The sequence below is a fragment of the Aquila chrysaetos genome, chromosome Z (assembly GCF_900496995.4).
Source record: "Aquila chrysaetos chrysaetos chromosome Z, bAquChr1.4, whole genome shotgun sequence".
NCBI lineage: Eukaryota > Metazoa > Chordata > Aves > Accipitriformes > Accipitridae > Aquila > Aquila chrysaetos.
Window position 1 is genome coordinate 54,882,537 of NC_044030.1, and position 15,692 is coordinate 54,898,228.

At 36.8% G+C, this 15,692-nt stretch overlaps 1 protein-coding gene across 32 annotated transcripts in view; it reads left to right on the forward strand.

The window, feature by feature from the left end:
* PTPRD (protein tyrosine phosphatase receptor type D) overlaps nucleotides 1–15,692 on the forward strand; it is a 1,286,084-nt gene that overhangs the window by 979,544 nt on the left and 290,848 nt on the right. For all 32 annotated transcript variants that reach the window (XM_041120674.1, XM_041120677.1, XM_041120678.1 and 29 more), the window contains one exon: nucleotides 12,345–12,512. In XM_041120674.1, the coding sequence (XP_040976608.1) occupies nucleotides 12,428–12,512 (85 nt within the window). In that variant the 5' untranslated portion in view covers nucleotides 12,345–12,427. The remainder of the gene's footprint in view (nucleotides 1–12,344; nucleotides 12,513–15,692) is intronic.

Below are 15,692 nucleotides of genomic sequence, written 5' to 3' on the forward strand. Positions count from 1 at the left end.
AAAGGCAGGTTTATAGATGAAAATGAACAAATGGTTTACACAAATAATGAACAAATTACACCAATACTTTCCAATACATTCCTGAATCCACAGACAAGACGGAGAGTGAACTCTGTATAGATAAATTCAAGCCGTCCTCCAAAATTCATTGTAAGTTTCAGTACTTCAATAAATGATACATCTTCGTCCTAGATCCCAAGCAGTCTCTGGCACAAAGATTAGTGGAAGTTTGGATTGGAAGTTTGGGGCTTCCACTACACAATTTCCAATAAAATTGTTTGATGTGGAAGTGTCTTTGTGGTAGTACAATAGTTGTGACATGACCAAATTAATGTATCTGGACTTCTTATATTCTGGGCTTTTTAGACATGCTAAAAAGAAAAAAAACCAAACAAACATGAAAAAGAAGAGGTGACTTAGCTAAAATGTAAAAATAGTGATTCGTATTTATTTGATACTTAAAGGAGATTACTTGCAAAAAATAAAAATAATGCTTGAAGCAAATTATTTATTTTTGGTTCCAGAGTCCTTAAAAAATGAAGAGGCAATAGTCATATGATATGTGGGGGTAGTCCTGGGTTCCACAATTCTAATAACTAGAAAATGACTTTCTAGTGTAGGCAAAGGTAACAGTGTGCACACTGTGGACATTGAAAAACATGATAAACTCATCTACAGGTACATGAACAAGATCACCTTTTTGGATTTTATGTTGTTTTTAAGACACAAACCATATCTACTTTTTTCTTCCCCTTGTCTTTTAACCAGTGACCTGCATGTATCTGTTTATACAAGCATCTTCAACCTTGTGCTGGCAGCAGTGATGGATCTATTATGTGATAGAGATTAGGGACGAGGAATTCTGGTTCTGGATATCAAGGGCTTAGAGACTTGGAATATACATCCTTACATTTTTTCACTTAATCCAATCGTTTCTGTTATTCTAATTTAAAAATAAATAAGTACATAAATACATAATTCTCCTGTCAATAGTGAACACCTCTAGCACCTGAGGTGAGGAAGCAAACAAACTAACACATCATCTTGACAGCTGAGTAAGTTTCTTCAGTAGAAAACCTCTTAAAATTGACAGCGTGCTGCATCATGCAGAGTACAAAGGAAAGGAAATATTTATAGTTTTTTCTCCTGACTTCTGGCCCTTGAAATCAAAAGCACTTTCCCCACCCCCTCAGTTGCTGTTAACCCTCAGGAAAAATGAGTCGCTTTTCTTGGCAGAAATTGGTTTTAACAACATTAGGATGATGCAGCTGTCTTCATACAGTAACATACATAAGAGAGTCTGAAACATTATCCCAAACTTAGACACGCCCCCAAAATTTGCTTGCCCTTTTTACATATGCTGCTAAAGTTATGCAGAAAATCCATATTGTGTAGCTTTCTTTACACTTTTTTTTCTTTTACACCAAAGAAGGAGAGTTGGAAAGTGTTTTGAAAAAGTTTTCTGTTGACTAACGACAAGGTGCCTAAGTCATTTGCAACTGTATGCTTCAAATGAGGCTTTGCAAAATATTGAAAAATTGGTTACAGCTGGCTGCACACCCTGACAGTTGAAAATAAAACTCCCATACTAGTCATAACTAGAAATTCAATTTAGCTTATGCACAGTGAGAGCCACAAAACATAGTTTCTTTCCAAAGAGGCGACAGTGCAGTCAGAACTTCTACAGCTGCCTTTCATGCACTGATAATTAAAAGAAATCAAAACAAAATCCCTAACTGGAAAATACGTACTCCCTTTATAATTACCTATTTCAAAGCTGTAATTGAGCATTTTATTATAAAGATGCTAATCAATCCAGAACAATACTCCTGGGAGAGCACACACATCCAGAGACATAATGGTTATAATAGAAATGCTGCAGAAACTTTACCAGGTTATGATTAGTTGCTCAAGCATTTCTGTTGTGGAAGATGAAACTCCCACAAGGTGTATTGGAGTGTTCCATGTAGAACTTCTAGACTCATCTTCTATACTTTAGAAATATTGAAAAAATAGATGCTTTGTTATTGTTATAAATAAGCAGAATGCATTCATTTAAAAATAAATAAATAAGCTTTCCTGCATCTGGGCAGATTCTTCAGTAAAAGAAATGACTGAGTAAAGGAAGCCGAAAGAGGAATTGTCTTTCTAGATTATGCTTTTATTAAAAAAAAAAAAAAAAAATTCTAAAGTATCATTATTTGCAGCTCCCCCAAAAATTTTCTGTTGAGATTTTATCTCTGTGGGACAGTGCTAACACTCCAGCAGGAATGGTTGAGTCCTGAGTAACAACTGCCATTTACAGCCCTCTTTCATAGTGTAATGTGCACAGCTTTGGAGTTTCCTCAAAAGATTAGCAGCCACAACATTGTGGCTGTTGAGACAGTGCATTGTGTGGAATTTGAGTATTTCTCTCCAGTGGGTGGCATGTTTCTGGAGAGGGAGCACAGTAACTTTTACCTGCCTGTGTTTGGGAAGCAGTGTTGTGGTGACATGGAAGCTAAGAGTGCTAATACAGAGAATTCCATAAAATTACACAGCACGTTTCCTCCAAGTATTATAAATAGTTTTATTTCATGTTCTGATGAGAGAATTAATGAAAGCTGAGCCTTTGAAAGTTTTGAAATATTTTAATGGGACTGTCTGAAGACTTAAAGTTACTGTGTACTCTTACAGGATACTGGCTTTTGTGATCACAGTATATGGTATTTTGTACTTTGTTATCTGGTACAAAGCACCAGTGTAAAATTCTAAAATGTTTTTTGATAACCACCTACGTGAACTCTTAATATTTCATTAGTTCTGGCTAGGTAGAAAGAAATGTGTAGTTGAAGGTTAGGTTCTTTCTTTAGTTTGAATGTCACAGCAGTATGTTTTCAGACTATTTCTTTCCAGGTAGAAATGAAAAAGCAGAAAGAAGTAGTCCTGGAAGTCTTTGTGAATGAGGCATGTGTCTGAAAGGCAGATAGGTTGTCTGTTCTACCTTTTGATACAAATTTGAACTCTACCAATCTGTCCTTTTTGTGGTTGTGTGTGTTTGTGTGTGTTTGTGTGTGCACGTGTGTATGTTCTTAAACTTTTTTGCTCTGCAGATGTTGTGCTTCGCTGGTCATTAAATGCATGGCTTTGTCTTATATCTGTATTTTTTTATTCCTTCTGATGCTCAGATTATCAAAGACTCTGAAACTCTGAATGACAGAGTGCTCTAATCTAAACCACTATCTTTTGTGTTGTCTCAGCTATGTATTTTTTATAAAAGGTGACAAACATAATTAGGATAATAACCTCCGTTTTGTGTCCTATCTTCAGTCTGGTTTCTTTCTTATGCCTTTTGATGGTTCATTTAGAAGACAATGGTGCCTGCAGTTTGATTATTCACCAATATAATCTTTTGTAATATTTTTTTCTCTGATTTATCGTGCTGATTTAAGAAAGAAGATACAACAATTGCCTCTTTCAGAAACTAAGTCATGTTCTTAACTCGGGAGAGAGGTGATTGAGTATATATGTAAACCAATAGTATGTAGCAAGTTCTTTAGCAGGATGGAACTACTTCAGTATATGGGGAGGAAAACAGTTGCTAAATATGCCATCACCTGTATAATATTGTTGTGGACACACATACCCTGTCCATGTCACAATGTATCTATGTTACAGCAATATTTCCATAGCTGTATACACTACAGTTCAAATTTATTCTTTCTCTTACCCTTAATGAAAATAGTGTTCATTTTGGTGGGTAGCGCATATTCTGGCTTTCTTACTGAGAACTGACCAAAAGAGACTACAAAAGAAGCTGAAGATTACACAATGTCAATATGCAATTGACAATTATGTTAAAAATTATTACTTTGTTGCTAAGGCCAGCATGTTTGGAAGAAAGTAAAGTCACATTTAGTTTTTCTTTAATATCAGCCCAAAAAGACGAGTGCTTGAGAAGCTGTCACAGGACTTAGACTTGAAAACTACTTGCTGAAATGTTTCCTGAGAAGGATGTAAAACCAGTGAAGAATATATAGCATATACAGAATGCATTTTAGTCTATTCTAGCAGCCTATAACAGAGTTGTAAGAGGATGAACCACCAGTCTAACAGGGATTTCTTTTTATTAGCACATTCTTGTAGCTAAGACATTTGAGTGCCAAGTTCCCTGGACAAAACCATGTGAATGAAAGCTCTGTGTATAGAAGCTGCACCACTTCAAAGCACAGAGAAAATCTTAACCTCAAAAATGAGAAATGACTGCATGTGTACTGATTAATGCTTTGCACAATCTCCGATTGTTAGATTGTTAAAAGAGTAATAGGTTTTATGATGGAAATCTTTTGTTGTTCTCAGTTTGCTTTCACCAAATCAACTGCAAGAGGTCTGTGGGGATATAACTTTTCTGCTTCTCGCTCTCCATTTGAAGAGGGTTGAGGTGTAGGTTCTATGAAGCACCCGAAGGGCCACTTTAAGTGGCTATTCTAAGCCACTAATTTCTACTAATTACAGATAAAGATACAGTTTTTAAGGCAGTCTGTAAAGAAAAGAGCATTTTGAACCATGTTGTCTGGCCCTGCTGATGATTTTACAATTTTATTTGGTATCAAAACCAGCTTGTCAACATTACGACATTAGTTTGGTATCTAGAAGTGTACCAAGTGGTGCTTTCCTTAAGAAGGAAGCTTCCAACAATAAAATATCTGTAGGCTTTTGTTGACTTTTAACTCTTTTTCAGAGTTCATAACATTGCTTTTACTTTTTCTTTGAGTGTAATAAAAAGTATTGTATGTTACAAAGAGATTTTGTAGTTCTCATCTTTTTTCCAAGAGGAATGGTGGACAACTGTGTGCCCTCATGCTGTATCTTGGTATGGGAAATGCATAGACCTTTTTATTGCTTCAGGAAGTTTTTGTACTTTATTATCAAATCATTTTATAATGCCAACTACTTTTGAAAAATAACCATTTCAGCTCCCCATCTCTTCCTCTAATACGATTGTATTGCCATCAGCAACGTTATAATAAAGTGCAGTCAGGCTAAACTAGCTGCAGCTGGATTACTGTCCTGTGTGTACTGCAAATTCACTGTCTCAGTCAGTCATGCTTCAATCTGATTAGGCAACAAGTATATTGGATAGTACTGAAACAAAACTATAAAGTGAAAAGGAAAAAGAAAAGTCATAAACGAAGAAATTGCAGAGTAATATAATAGAGAAAAGATGCCTTGCAATGTTGAGATCAGATTTGACCTGTTAGCTCCAGACTTGCAAACATATTTCTAGCTTTATTTTAGTCTCTGCAGTACCCAGTATGCTTCAGCCACACCTGATCCTAAAGGTGAGGGCCAACCTGAATGTTTCACAATTTCCATGCTGAAAAAACACAGAAGAGGCAAAATTCTTGTGAAACAGAGGTGGCTCTTTAGATATAAGCAATGTTAGCAAGCCTATGTCATGTGCATAGGAGTGGAGGTGTAGGATCATTCTCATTGCTAGGTTATCCAAATACCTAGCTCTGGGAGGAAGCAAGCCACTGAAAGGTGCTGACTCTGACAGTAACTGTGGTCCCAGAACTCAGCTGCTCATCATGCAGTCTAGCTGTTCTCCTTAGGAATGGTGCTTTTCCATACGACTGCTGGGAGCATCTGCTTGGAAGCTGGTTTTGGAGCCCCTTTTCCCAGGAGTGTCTGATAAGTATGTGGTATGTGGCCCAATGGCTTAATGAACATTTTGGTATGTGGCTCATGTGCTCATAGGTTTAGCCTAGCCTAAAAGGTGGTAGTCGCACAGATCCAGTGTTGTTCAACTAATGCAATAGACAACAAAAGAAGACTTTAACAAACTGTCTGTGGCAAATAGCCTAGTACAGGTGATTTGCTCTTCGCTTTTTGTTCTTTTGAGACAAAAGACAAAGGCAAAATTTGGTCTGTAAGTGTTTTTGCATAAAAACAGTAATTGTATTTTTTCTTAAGCCAGACTTCGGAAGTAAAGAATTAATAGAATCATAGAATCATTTAGGTTGGAAAAGACCTTTAATATCATCGAGTCCAACCGTAAACCTAACACTGCCAAGTCCACCACTAAATTGGGTACCTAAGCACCACATCTACACATCTTTTAAATACCTCGAGGGATGGTGACTCAACCACTTCCGTGGGCAGCCTGTTCCAATGCTTAATAACAGTTCCGGTGAAGAAATTTTCCTATTATACAATTTAAACATTCCCTGGCACAACTTGAGCCATTTCATCTTGTCCTATCGCTTGTTACTTGGGAGAAGAGACCAACACCCACCTCGCTACAGCCTCCTGTCAGGTAGTTGTAAAGAGTGATAAGGTCTCCCCTCAGCCTCCTTTTCTCCAGGCTAAACAACCCCAGTTCCCTCAGCTGCTCCTCGTAAGACTTGTGCTCTAGACCCTTCACCAGCTTTGTTGCTCTTCTTTGGACACACTCCAGCACCTCAATGTCTGTCTTGTAGTGAGGGGCCCAAAACTGAAAACAGTACTCAAGGTGCAGCCTCACTAGTGCCGAGTACAGGCCTGTTGATAAAAGTTAGATTTGCTATTTTATAGGCTAGTGTTTACCTCTTCTAAATGAAGAAAAATAGATATTCTACAAACCTTCTTGTGGATTTCACGCTGTTTCTTTTCTGTGGTTGGAGAAAGAGTATAATAATGCAGATTAGCCAAGATATTTATTATAGCTCATTTTCTTTAGCTGCTGCTTTCTTTCCCTCCTTCCCTCTTTCTTTCTTTCTGTCTTCCTGTCTTTCTGTCTTTATTTTTTCTTTTCCTTTTCTTTTTTTTTTTTTTTTTGAATGAGAGTCAGAGAAGAATTTTCTTTCTTTAATTTCTTGTATGGAGAAAGTCAGAGCTGGCTATTTCAGGGTAACTATAGCTAAGTAATTGACAGGGTTCTTGGGTGACAGGAGTCAAGACTGGGGTACTGGCAGAGTTCATGTTTTTCAGGCAAGAAGTCAGTCTTAGTAGAAGATGTTTCATCACAGAGTTAAGAATGCAGAATGCTCTAGTGAATTGTTTCTGCACCATCAATAAGAAAAGTTCTTATAATCTGCAGAAGTGACTAAGATGGCAGAAGTTTGTAAGCACTGAAATATGTGACAACTTACAAATTGGTATCTTAGTTCATGATTTAGAATGTGAGTGAAGCTGTATAAAGATCAGGCTAGGCAGGGTTTTCTGTGTATGGTTTAAGATTACATGTGAACATCAGTATTTCTGTAAGTAAAAAAATATGAACTTTTTAACAACTTTCTACATGAGAAAAACAACCCTATGATGTGATTTTTAATGTACTTTGCTGTCATTTAATTAATTTATTCAGTAAATTAATTTCATTTATCTATTTACTTTATTTCTTCAGTTATTGAAAAATCCATTTTCTGTTTTGCATGATAACAGAAGAATCCTTGCTGAAGTCTAAAATAGAATTACAATGTAGAATCAGACTGAATATATTAAGTTGTTTAATATAAGCAAAATTCCACCTACCACTGCAACTCAGAGGTGCTTTTATAGTGTTGTAGTTCAAAGGCCTGCTTGAGATTACAAACTTGCTGTTCCAAGGTGGGTGCTCACTCATGTTGGAATAACTGCAATTGAGAAATTCAGGAATGATAGAGGAGCATTAAGGAGTATTGTTATCCGGGGACTGGTAAGATTAAACTTTGGAACACTCAACACATCTGTCTTAAATTCCTTAATCATGTGTTTGCATTTTGGCTTTTTTAAGAATAAAACCAGAATGAAGCATTGAACTTCTCCAGCAGGTCAACTATGAAAACTTTTATCATGTTTAATGAATAAAAGAGCAAGCTAAATGTAGAACTTCTGACAGTTTCCCTCATTGGTTTGGAAAATATATTTAATTCCCTTTAAAAGTCCCAGAGGTATTTCTGAATTGATTTTGGTTAAACAGCTTATGAGCATTAATTTTATGCACTTTTTCCTGTTCTTTCTAGTAACAATTCAGCTGTCAGTCAGGTTTTTGCAGCCAAGATTTGTCTATGAAATCTGTTTATGTTCTTCTTTAAGGAGGCATCTTAGTTTATATGCAAAGATGTGAAGTATTGGGACTTCTTCCTTGATTTGGTTCTAGTAATGTTTCAAATTTCTTTTTTGTACCTCTTCACTTGAATATGTATGGTATTAGAAATCTGTGGCTAGGGAACGGATGTAATTTTGGATTGTGGATCTGATGAATGAAGTGTAGAAACAGCATGTCAACAGAGTCTTCTGTTTCAATCTTTGCCTGCCAGTTGTTCTTAGAGAAACACTGTTTTTTAAAAAATGTAAAGTGTACCCAGTTGTTTTCCCATAAGTCCTTGTGGCAGACCAAAGATGACCATGAACTAAAATCCTATCTCTGAACAGTTTAAAACTTCAGAAAAGTTGAACAAGAAATACTGTTTGTGCAATAGCCCAAATGAGCTCTCATATATTCACATTGCTGTATTCCAAAATTTTGTAAGTTACTGTTTTTTTTTCCATGTGGCTCCCTACATCTGCTATGACTTCTTCTTTGTCTGTGTTCAGGTCTCTTTTGAGAGCTCTTCCCTGCTGTGCTAAATTTCTGTGTTGCGTTATCAAGCATTTACATGCACATGCAGACATGGAAAAGCAAGCAGATAAATAATTTTTTTTTTTTTTTTTCATTCTAAGATTTGCCTCCAGGTAAGCATTTTCTATAACTTTAATTGTCTTGGAGCAGGGACCATCTCCTGTGTACTGTGTTAGCACCTAAAAGATTAGTTTTGGTACTAAAGTAAACAGACTGCACAGAAGTAGTTCAGTGTTTGGATGTTTCGTTCACCCAGTTGATCCTTTTGAGGATAATTGGTATATGTGCCCATGCCCTGGTACTATCATCTGACATGCCCCCGCTGAGGAGAATTCTCTTGTGTCTCTGCATTGAACACTCTGGGGGGCTGGACATCTCCACTTTTACTGATCTTACTGATAGATAAAACTAATCAGAGAAAATCTATCCTCTTACTTACATATGTGCTAATGATAGATACATTACCTACCTTTGGTTTTCACTTTTGTATCAAAATTTGTTTGTCTGGGGAAAGAGACCAAAATAGCTGTTGTGGAAGAAATTATGTATATTTAGCTCTTTCAGAGCTGTTATGAGAGTAATTTTTGATTATTTAATACAGCAGTTACACAGTACTTACGGTAAAATAAAACCAGCTTTTATTAAAGCTTCCACAAAGAGAGGTTTTTTTGAATGACTATTGATCTCTCTATAGCTATAGTGATCAGTTTTCTACCAAGGAGAAGCCCCATCTTTCTTCACTGGTGCAGTGTGAATGCTGTAACAGGGGCTGCTAAGAGAGTACCTTGCTTTGGATGAATTCTGCAAGACAAATCTTGGCCCTCTGAGGAAGAGGCTAGTATAACCTGGTGCTGCAAATGCTGTTTGTATTTTCACTGTCTCTGGTACCATACTGCAGATGTAACAAACCATTGTCAGGAGGAAATAGAAAAGGGAAGAAACTACTTCATTTAAGAATTAATAATGCATTAGATGAACATTTTACGTTGGAATTATGAAAGTGGCTTGATTTGGAAGTTAATACTTAGTTGATAATTTAATTTAGTCCTTGTAAGGAATTGCATCTCCATGTTAGTTTTCACAAATAAGCCACATAGAGACCTACATACCAGATGATTACCAGTCTCAGAGTTGGTACAATTGTCAGTAGCAGGGTCCCTGGCTGAAGCTATGGGTTTTTGTAGGTAAAGCTGAGGCAGACTTGTGTGGAGAGCCTTGCTAGCACCTGATTGTCTCTTGGCTTTCTTGTCTCTAGTGTTATCAACCCATCATCTGCATGCCTCCACTAACAGTATATCTTCAACTCACTTGAAAAGAAAAGGACCCACCCGCCATTTTTATTGAAATGCTTCTGTTTACTTGAGCTAAAATACTAGAAGCTAGCTATGGAGGCATAAGCAGGTGAAGAGAGAAAACAATAGGCAAAGGGTCTCCTGGAAACCTTAGTGTGTTTATCAGGTTAGCTAAAGCCATGACACTCAGAAGCAGAAGGGAAGCAGAGGCCCTTGGTTTTTATGATCTGAGTGATAATGAATATCAGCTTCATAGAGACAATGAGTGCAGTATTTCTAAGTGCTTGTATGTGCATTTAGAGTGGGAGAATGGAATGGGGTTTTTAATTAACCCCCCCCCCCTTCCTTTTTTCTTCTCTATCTTTTCTTTGCCAGGTTTTCTGATCCATCCCTTCATTTGCAGACAGCTTGTAGAGGATAAATACATACACACATACCAGGTTCAAGACATCTTTAAAATTCCCCTTGTTTTCCGAAGCAGATAATAATATTTTTTATGTTAGATACCACATTTAATATTTTGGTGGGAGTGTTTGGAATGTGTGAAAATAATCTCCAGTGCTCCATTAAAAACCGTTGTGTAAAACAAGCACCTTCATGGTCACCTTTTTTTTCCTTCCTCTGCTCCTCTTACAAATTATCAGTGTTGTTTCCTCTTCAATTCCTCCTCTGCTAAAGGGAGTAGTTTATGGTTCAGACACAAATGTTAGTACCCATCACATTTCTGCCATTCACCTTCACATATCAGCTAGTGAGTTTGTGTGCCAAAGAAAAGATAAAGTTTTGGCCACAAGTGAGCTGCCTTTGGAGATAGTTGAGGGCTCCCTTGTAACTCGTGCAGTCTAGAAGAAGCAAAATGAAAATCACCTCTTCCTTGAAAGTACATTTCATACATCTCCATCTTTGTGATAGCATTGGAATCATTACGTAGCATTTGGCTCCAATATTCTTGCACAGATGCAAATTGAGTATGACAGGACTGATGTCTCATGGACTTTGCTGTCATTTGAAATGCTGGCATGAAGATGGTAGTGATGAAAGTGGGGAGCTGGTGCCTTCAGCATTTTGCCCATGAAGATTTCTTAGGTTTGTATTTTTTGATGGCAGCAGCAGATTGAAAAGATTGTTTTACAAAAGAGATTCGTAACAGCCATAGATTTCTAATTGGTGCTCATACCTGTTCTTCCTTGAGTAGATTCTTTGGGCATCGCACTGCACTGTAAAATGGGCTCTTTGTACCAGCCACAAATCTGTAAGGTCCATGTAGTGGAATGGTAATCAGTATAATTTTTTTCTCTGCCCTTTTGGTTTTTATCTTCACTGCATGGAAACCACTCGTGCATTAATGGAAAAGATAGTATCAGACTTGCCAAAGTTCATATGTTGCAGACCCTACAATCAGAAGATTGTAGGTTCATCTCCAGCTAGAGAACCTGGTTGTGAAAGTTCGTCATGTAGATGCTCATGTACCTAAGTTGGGCCACTGAAGAACATCAAAACAACCAACAGGTAGACAAGGCTGCTAAGATTGAAGTGGCTCAGGTAGATCTGGATTGGCAACATAAGGGTGAATTATTTATGGCTGGGTGGGTCCATGACACCTCAGGCCATCAGGGAAGAGATGCAGTGTTATTCAGTATATTAGTAAATTTCAGTGTTATTTTAGTGACAACATCAGGCTATTTCAGGATATCTTTAGCATTTCTTAAGGGAGGGAAAAATATTTTCATATTCCTTAATTTCTGTTATTGCTCAGGTGTGGTAAATTTGGACAAGAAAAAAACCTGCTTTTTTAAGTCAGGTACTTGAGCTGCAGTGCTCCCAGCATATCATATTCAATTACGCATCATAATAGATGAGACAGATTGAATTGGAATCTCAGCCCTTTATTCAATGCTGGATTTCTGTTTTTGTGTTAGGCATAATTCAGATATGTACAGGAAATCACAACAGGAATTTTAACCTTTGAGAGCTGTTGAACTATGCAGTATGCTAACATTTGACGTCTAGCTTTAAGAACACCTCATGAAGCAGATTTTGCTGTGTTATTCTTGCCAGATGCCAGGGCACCAGCTCCCAGTATGCTGCTTGCAAGTGGACTTTTTATTCTGGATATTGAATCCACTTTGATTCCCTTCTTGCAACATGACTATTCCAGTGTTATATTATATTTCATTAACAATGACAGCTCTTGTGATTCAGAAGGTGCTGTTGAATACAACAAAAGATCCAGGGTGTGACAGATGCTTGATTATGGTAGAAAAACGTGCTCTGAGAAATATGTTGGGACAGTGCTAACATATATGGTACCTTGAATCTCCTGGTATATGCCAGTGCCTGAAATGAATCATGTTTCCTTTTCTTTCTCCCTTAACCTTTTGTCTTTTAAAATTGTTTTGTATCAAATTGTGAATGCTTAGAAAAAAACAGAAAACCTCTGCCCTATTGTTGCTAACTGTATTTTTCTCTTTTTCTTATCTGTTCCACAGGCTCTGAAAATACTTCATCTGAAATTTCAGACCAGACAGACTCGCAGTGGCTTCTAAGCCAGTGAGAGCAAGGCTGCAAAAGCATGCTGGTGCCACGCTGTCAGATGATGCACGTAGCCAGGCCAATGGTGGTGCTCCTGTGCTTGCTACTCTATGCTGATGCTGAAAGTAAGCTTACTATTCATTTGTGCTTAAGTCTTGGCCACGATAAACAGTTTCGTTTTCAGCTGGTGTTTACTAAGGGTCTCAGAATGAGTCTCCTTTTGAGTAGTTCTTAAAACACTGCGAGGTCTTGTCTAGATCACAGCTAGTAATTTAAAAGGATTATTTATGCAACTTCCTTACTATTTTTCTTCTTAATACCCCTTTTCTTAAGCAACTAATGGCTGCTCCTCAGATGGTGGAGACCATTGCCACAAAGTTACCTAGTCAAAGCAAAGACCAACCTTGCTTACCAGACATTGGTCAAATCTCTTAAAGACATCTGTCATTCTTTGACTATTTCTTTCTTAACTTTGTTTAAAAAAAAAGACACCGCCCCCCAACAATTAATATCCACTGCAATTAAAATTCCAGGCTCTTTGTAACTACCATAACAGCTGTTCTAATGTATTATTTCCGACAGCTGTCGCAGAGTACAGTATCCAAACAAATCAAGCAGAACTGACAACTTAGTGGCTGGCCTAAATGTGTGACAATTCAGTGAGGAAAGGCACCTATGTTTACTTGTACTGAAGGGAAACTGTTGGATTTTGGTCAATTAGTTTACCTATTAATGGGAAGATAATATCTTCTTTTGAATTAGGAAATCATTAGGTCTGCCTTGTTTACATGTGTTCCTTCTCCCAGCTGTCCTGTGGCTTCTTGCAGAAGTAATGTGTAAATGAGAAAAGCCATTTGCTTTCCACCTGTTGACCTGCAAGTTCATTACAAGCTGACTGTTAACATTCACTTGATTGAGGAATATTTTCCTATTGAATCTTTGTGACTCCGTGCAGATATATCACCAATCAGTAACTTTGTTCCAGCTCTGACTTTTGAAGACTTCTGTGGTTTTTCACACATCTGTGTAAAACAAAGGAGCAGTTGAATTAAGTAGGAACACAGAAGAACAAAAACAGTGTCAGTAAGGTTGGATAAATCAGTTCTCAGTGAATACATATTGAAGAGTTCCTTATCACTCCACTTACTTACCACTTGCACTCGAGGTATACTAAATTACAACAATAAAAGAGATACAAAATCTTTCCACTTCCTTGTGTAATAAGACTTCCTTCTTTTGACTGTAGTTCTATGAAAGTGAAGTAAATAAACAAAAAAAAGGGATAAAACATACATGTTTGTTGAGTACTGACAGCTGAGATTCTTTGGCCCCTTTCCAGGTAGATAATGACCAGCTGGGATGTTTGTGTCTTAGGTGAAGCCAAGGACATTTTAACACTTTAGCCAGCAAATAATTAATTGGGAAGTGGGCCCATATGTTGGATGTTTCTGCAGTTGTAGTATACCACTTATTTTAAAAGTAAATTCTGTGCTTAGCAAACAAAGATTTTTAGAAACTGGTATACCTTTTCTGCTTCAGATAATGGAATGTCCAGCCTCCTGTAGGCGAGTAGTGAATGATTTTTTGGTTTTGGTAACCCCAATCAGTTATCAATTTGCAAAAAGACAGTCAAACCTCAGAAACTCCTTTGTTAGTCTTTACTCGTGAGAGAAAGGTAGAGTTTCTGTAATCATGTTAGGTTAAACAGGAGGTTCCCTCTTTCATCATTTTTCTCTGTGGGGAAGGAGGATAGTTTTTTTGAAGGTTAGCTTGGAGTTTACTTCGAAATTGGCTGGTGCCTGAGTACAGTTTTTAAGGGAGTTTTCAGATTCAGTTTTCCAAAACTGCTGTATTCCACTTATGATTCTTTTTTATTTTAAGCAAAATCAAACAAAATAGAAGTTGGCTATTAACCTTTGCTGACTAGGGCTAGGAGGACTTTGTGGTGTTGCTAGAATCTATGGAGCGTCACATGCAGAATAAAGGTTGTAAGACGCACAAAGATTATCTTTTTGTGGGAGTTACTCTCAGTGAAATCTGCCTGGACAACAAGATGCAGTCTTAAAAGAAACTAAGAAAGAGTAAAAATGATGTAGTAATAAATATTAATACTAATTAATATTGGATAAGTAGTAATTTCAAAGGCAGATTCTTAATAATCATATTCTTTACAGGACTAGTGTACTATCTTGACTGGAGAACAAAGCAAAGGTCTCCTCAAGCTAACAGATTCATTACTTCTTTTCTTCTATTCCTTTTAGACAGTGATTTATACCATACTGTCATATTATGTGATCATTAATAGTTTCATGTGGTTATATTAGTAGATAATATGTTAGCAGCGCTGTTAATGTAAGTTGGACACACCCCCCCTTAAATACCACTGATCATCTTTCACAAATGCACAAATCAGCTGAGTTTTGTGCTAGAGGAACTCACATAAACTAATCTTTTATGATTTTGTATATTTGTCTATGTAATTAGTAGGTATTACTAGGCAGAGTTACAAGAATAGAGGGTAGCTAAACAAAGATGTATTAGGATATCTTCTTGGAGGGATTTATAGTGTTGCAATATCATCTATGGTTATTACTTAGTATCTATTGCATCTTCTTATTATTAGCCAATAGGAGAAAGAAAATGACAGTTTAAAAATACTTACAAATAGAAAAATAGGAAGATTTTAAAAAGTTAAAAGATGAGAAAGATTCAACTAAGAAAAAGTTGAGAAATACTGCTAGAATTTTGGAACTAAATTATAACGTAATAGTAATTTCATTAACTATTTTTTTCTTTAAAAGAAATAGAAATGCTTTAAGACAAACTCATTTGTGCTATGTACTAGTCAAGATTTTAGGTCAGAGTCTCTGTTAAGACATTCGAGAATAGAGAATAAGCAGACAGTTATGCTGAGAAGTGGTAGACTAGGTATCTCTGGTTTTACTGTTTCCGTATTTTCTTAAGGAGAGAATTGAGCTGGACAATATAACTTTCTAAGAACAGAAGTGCAGTTTCTCACCTGATCATTTAAAAATACTGTTGACTTGTTAGAATTTTGAAAGCTCTATTTCTGTGGGTCTTCCCTGTTTTTTTGTTGTTAAGAGTTTTTGCCGTCTGGGTAGTGGTACTGTGAAATGCAGGAAGTGGGTGAACTCTTACATGTACCAGGTGAATATGAAATGGTCACTTTAAATAGTCAGGCTTTCATCTAATCTGGCTAGCTCTTACTTTATGGGGAAAAGGCTTCTTTTTTGAAGTTACCTTTATTTTCTGCTTACTACTAATAAAAGTTGTGACTGAGAAGT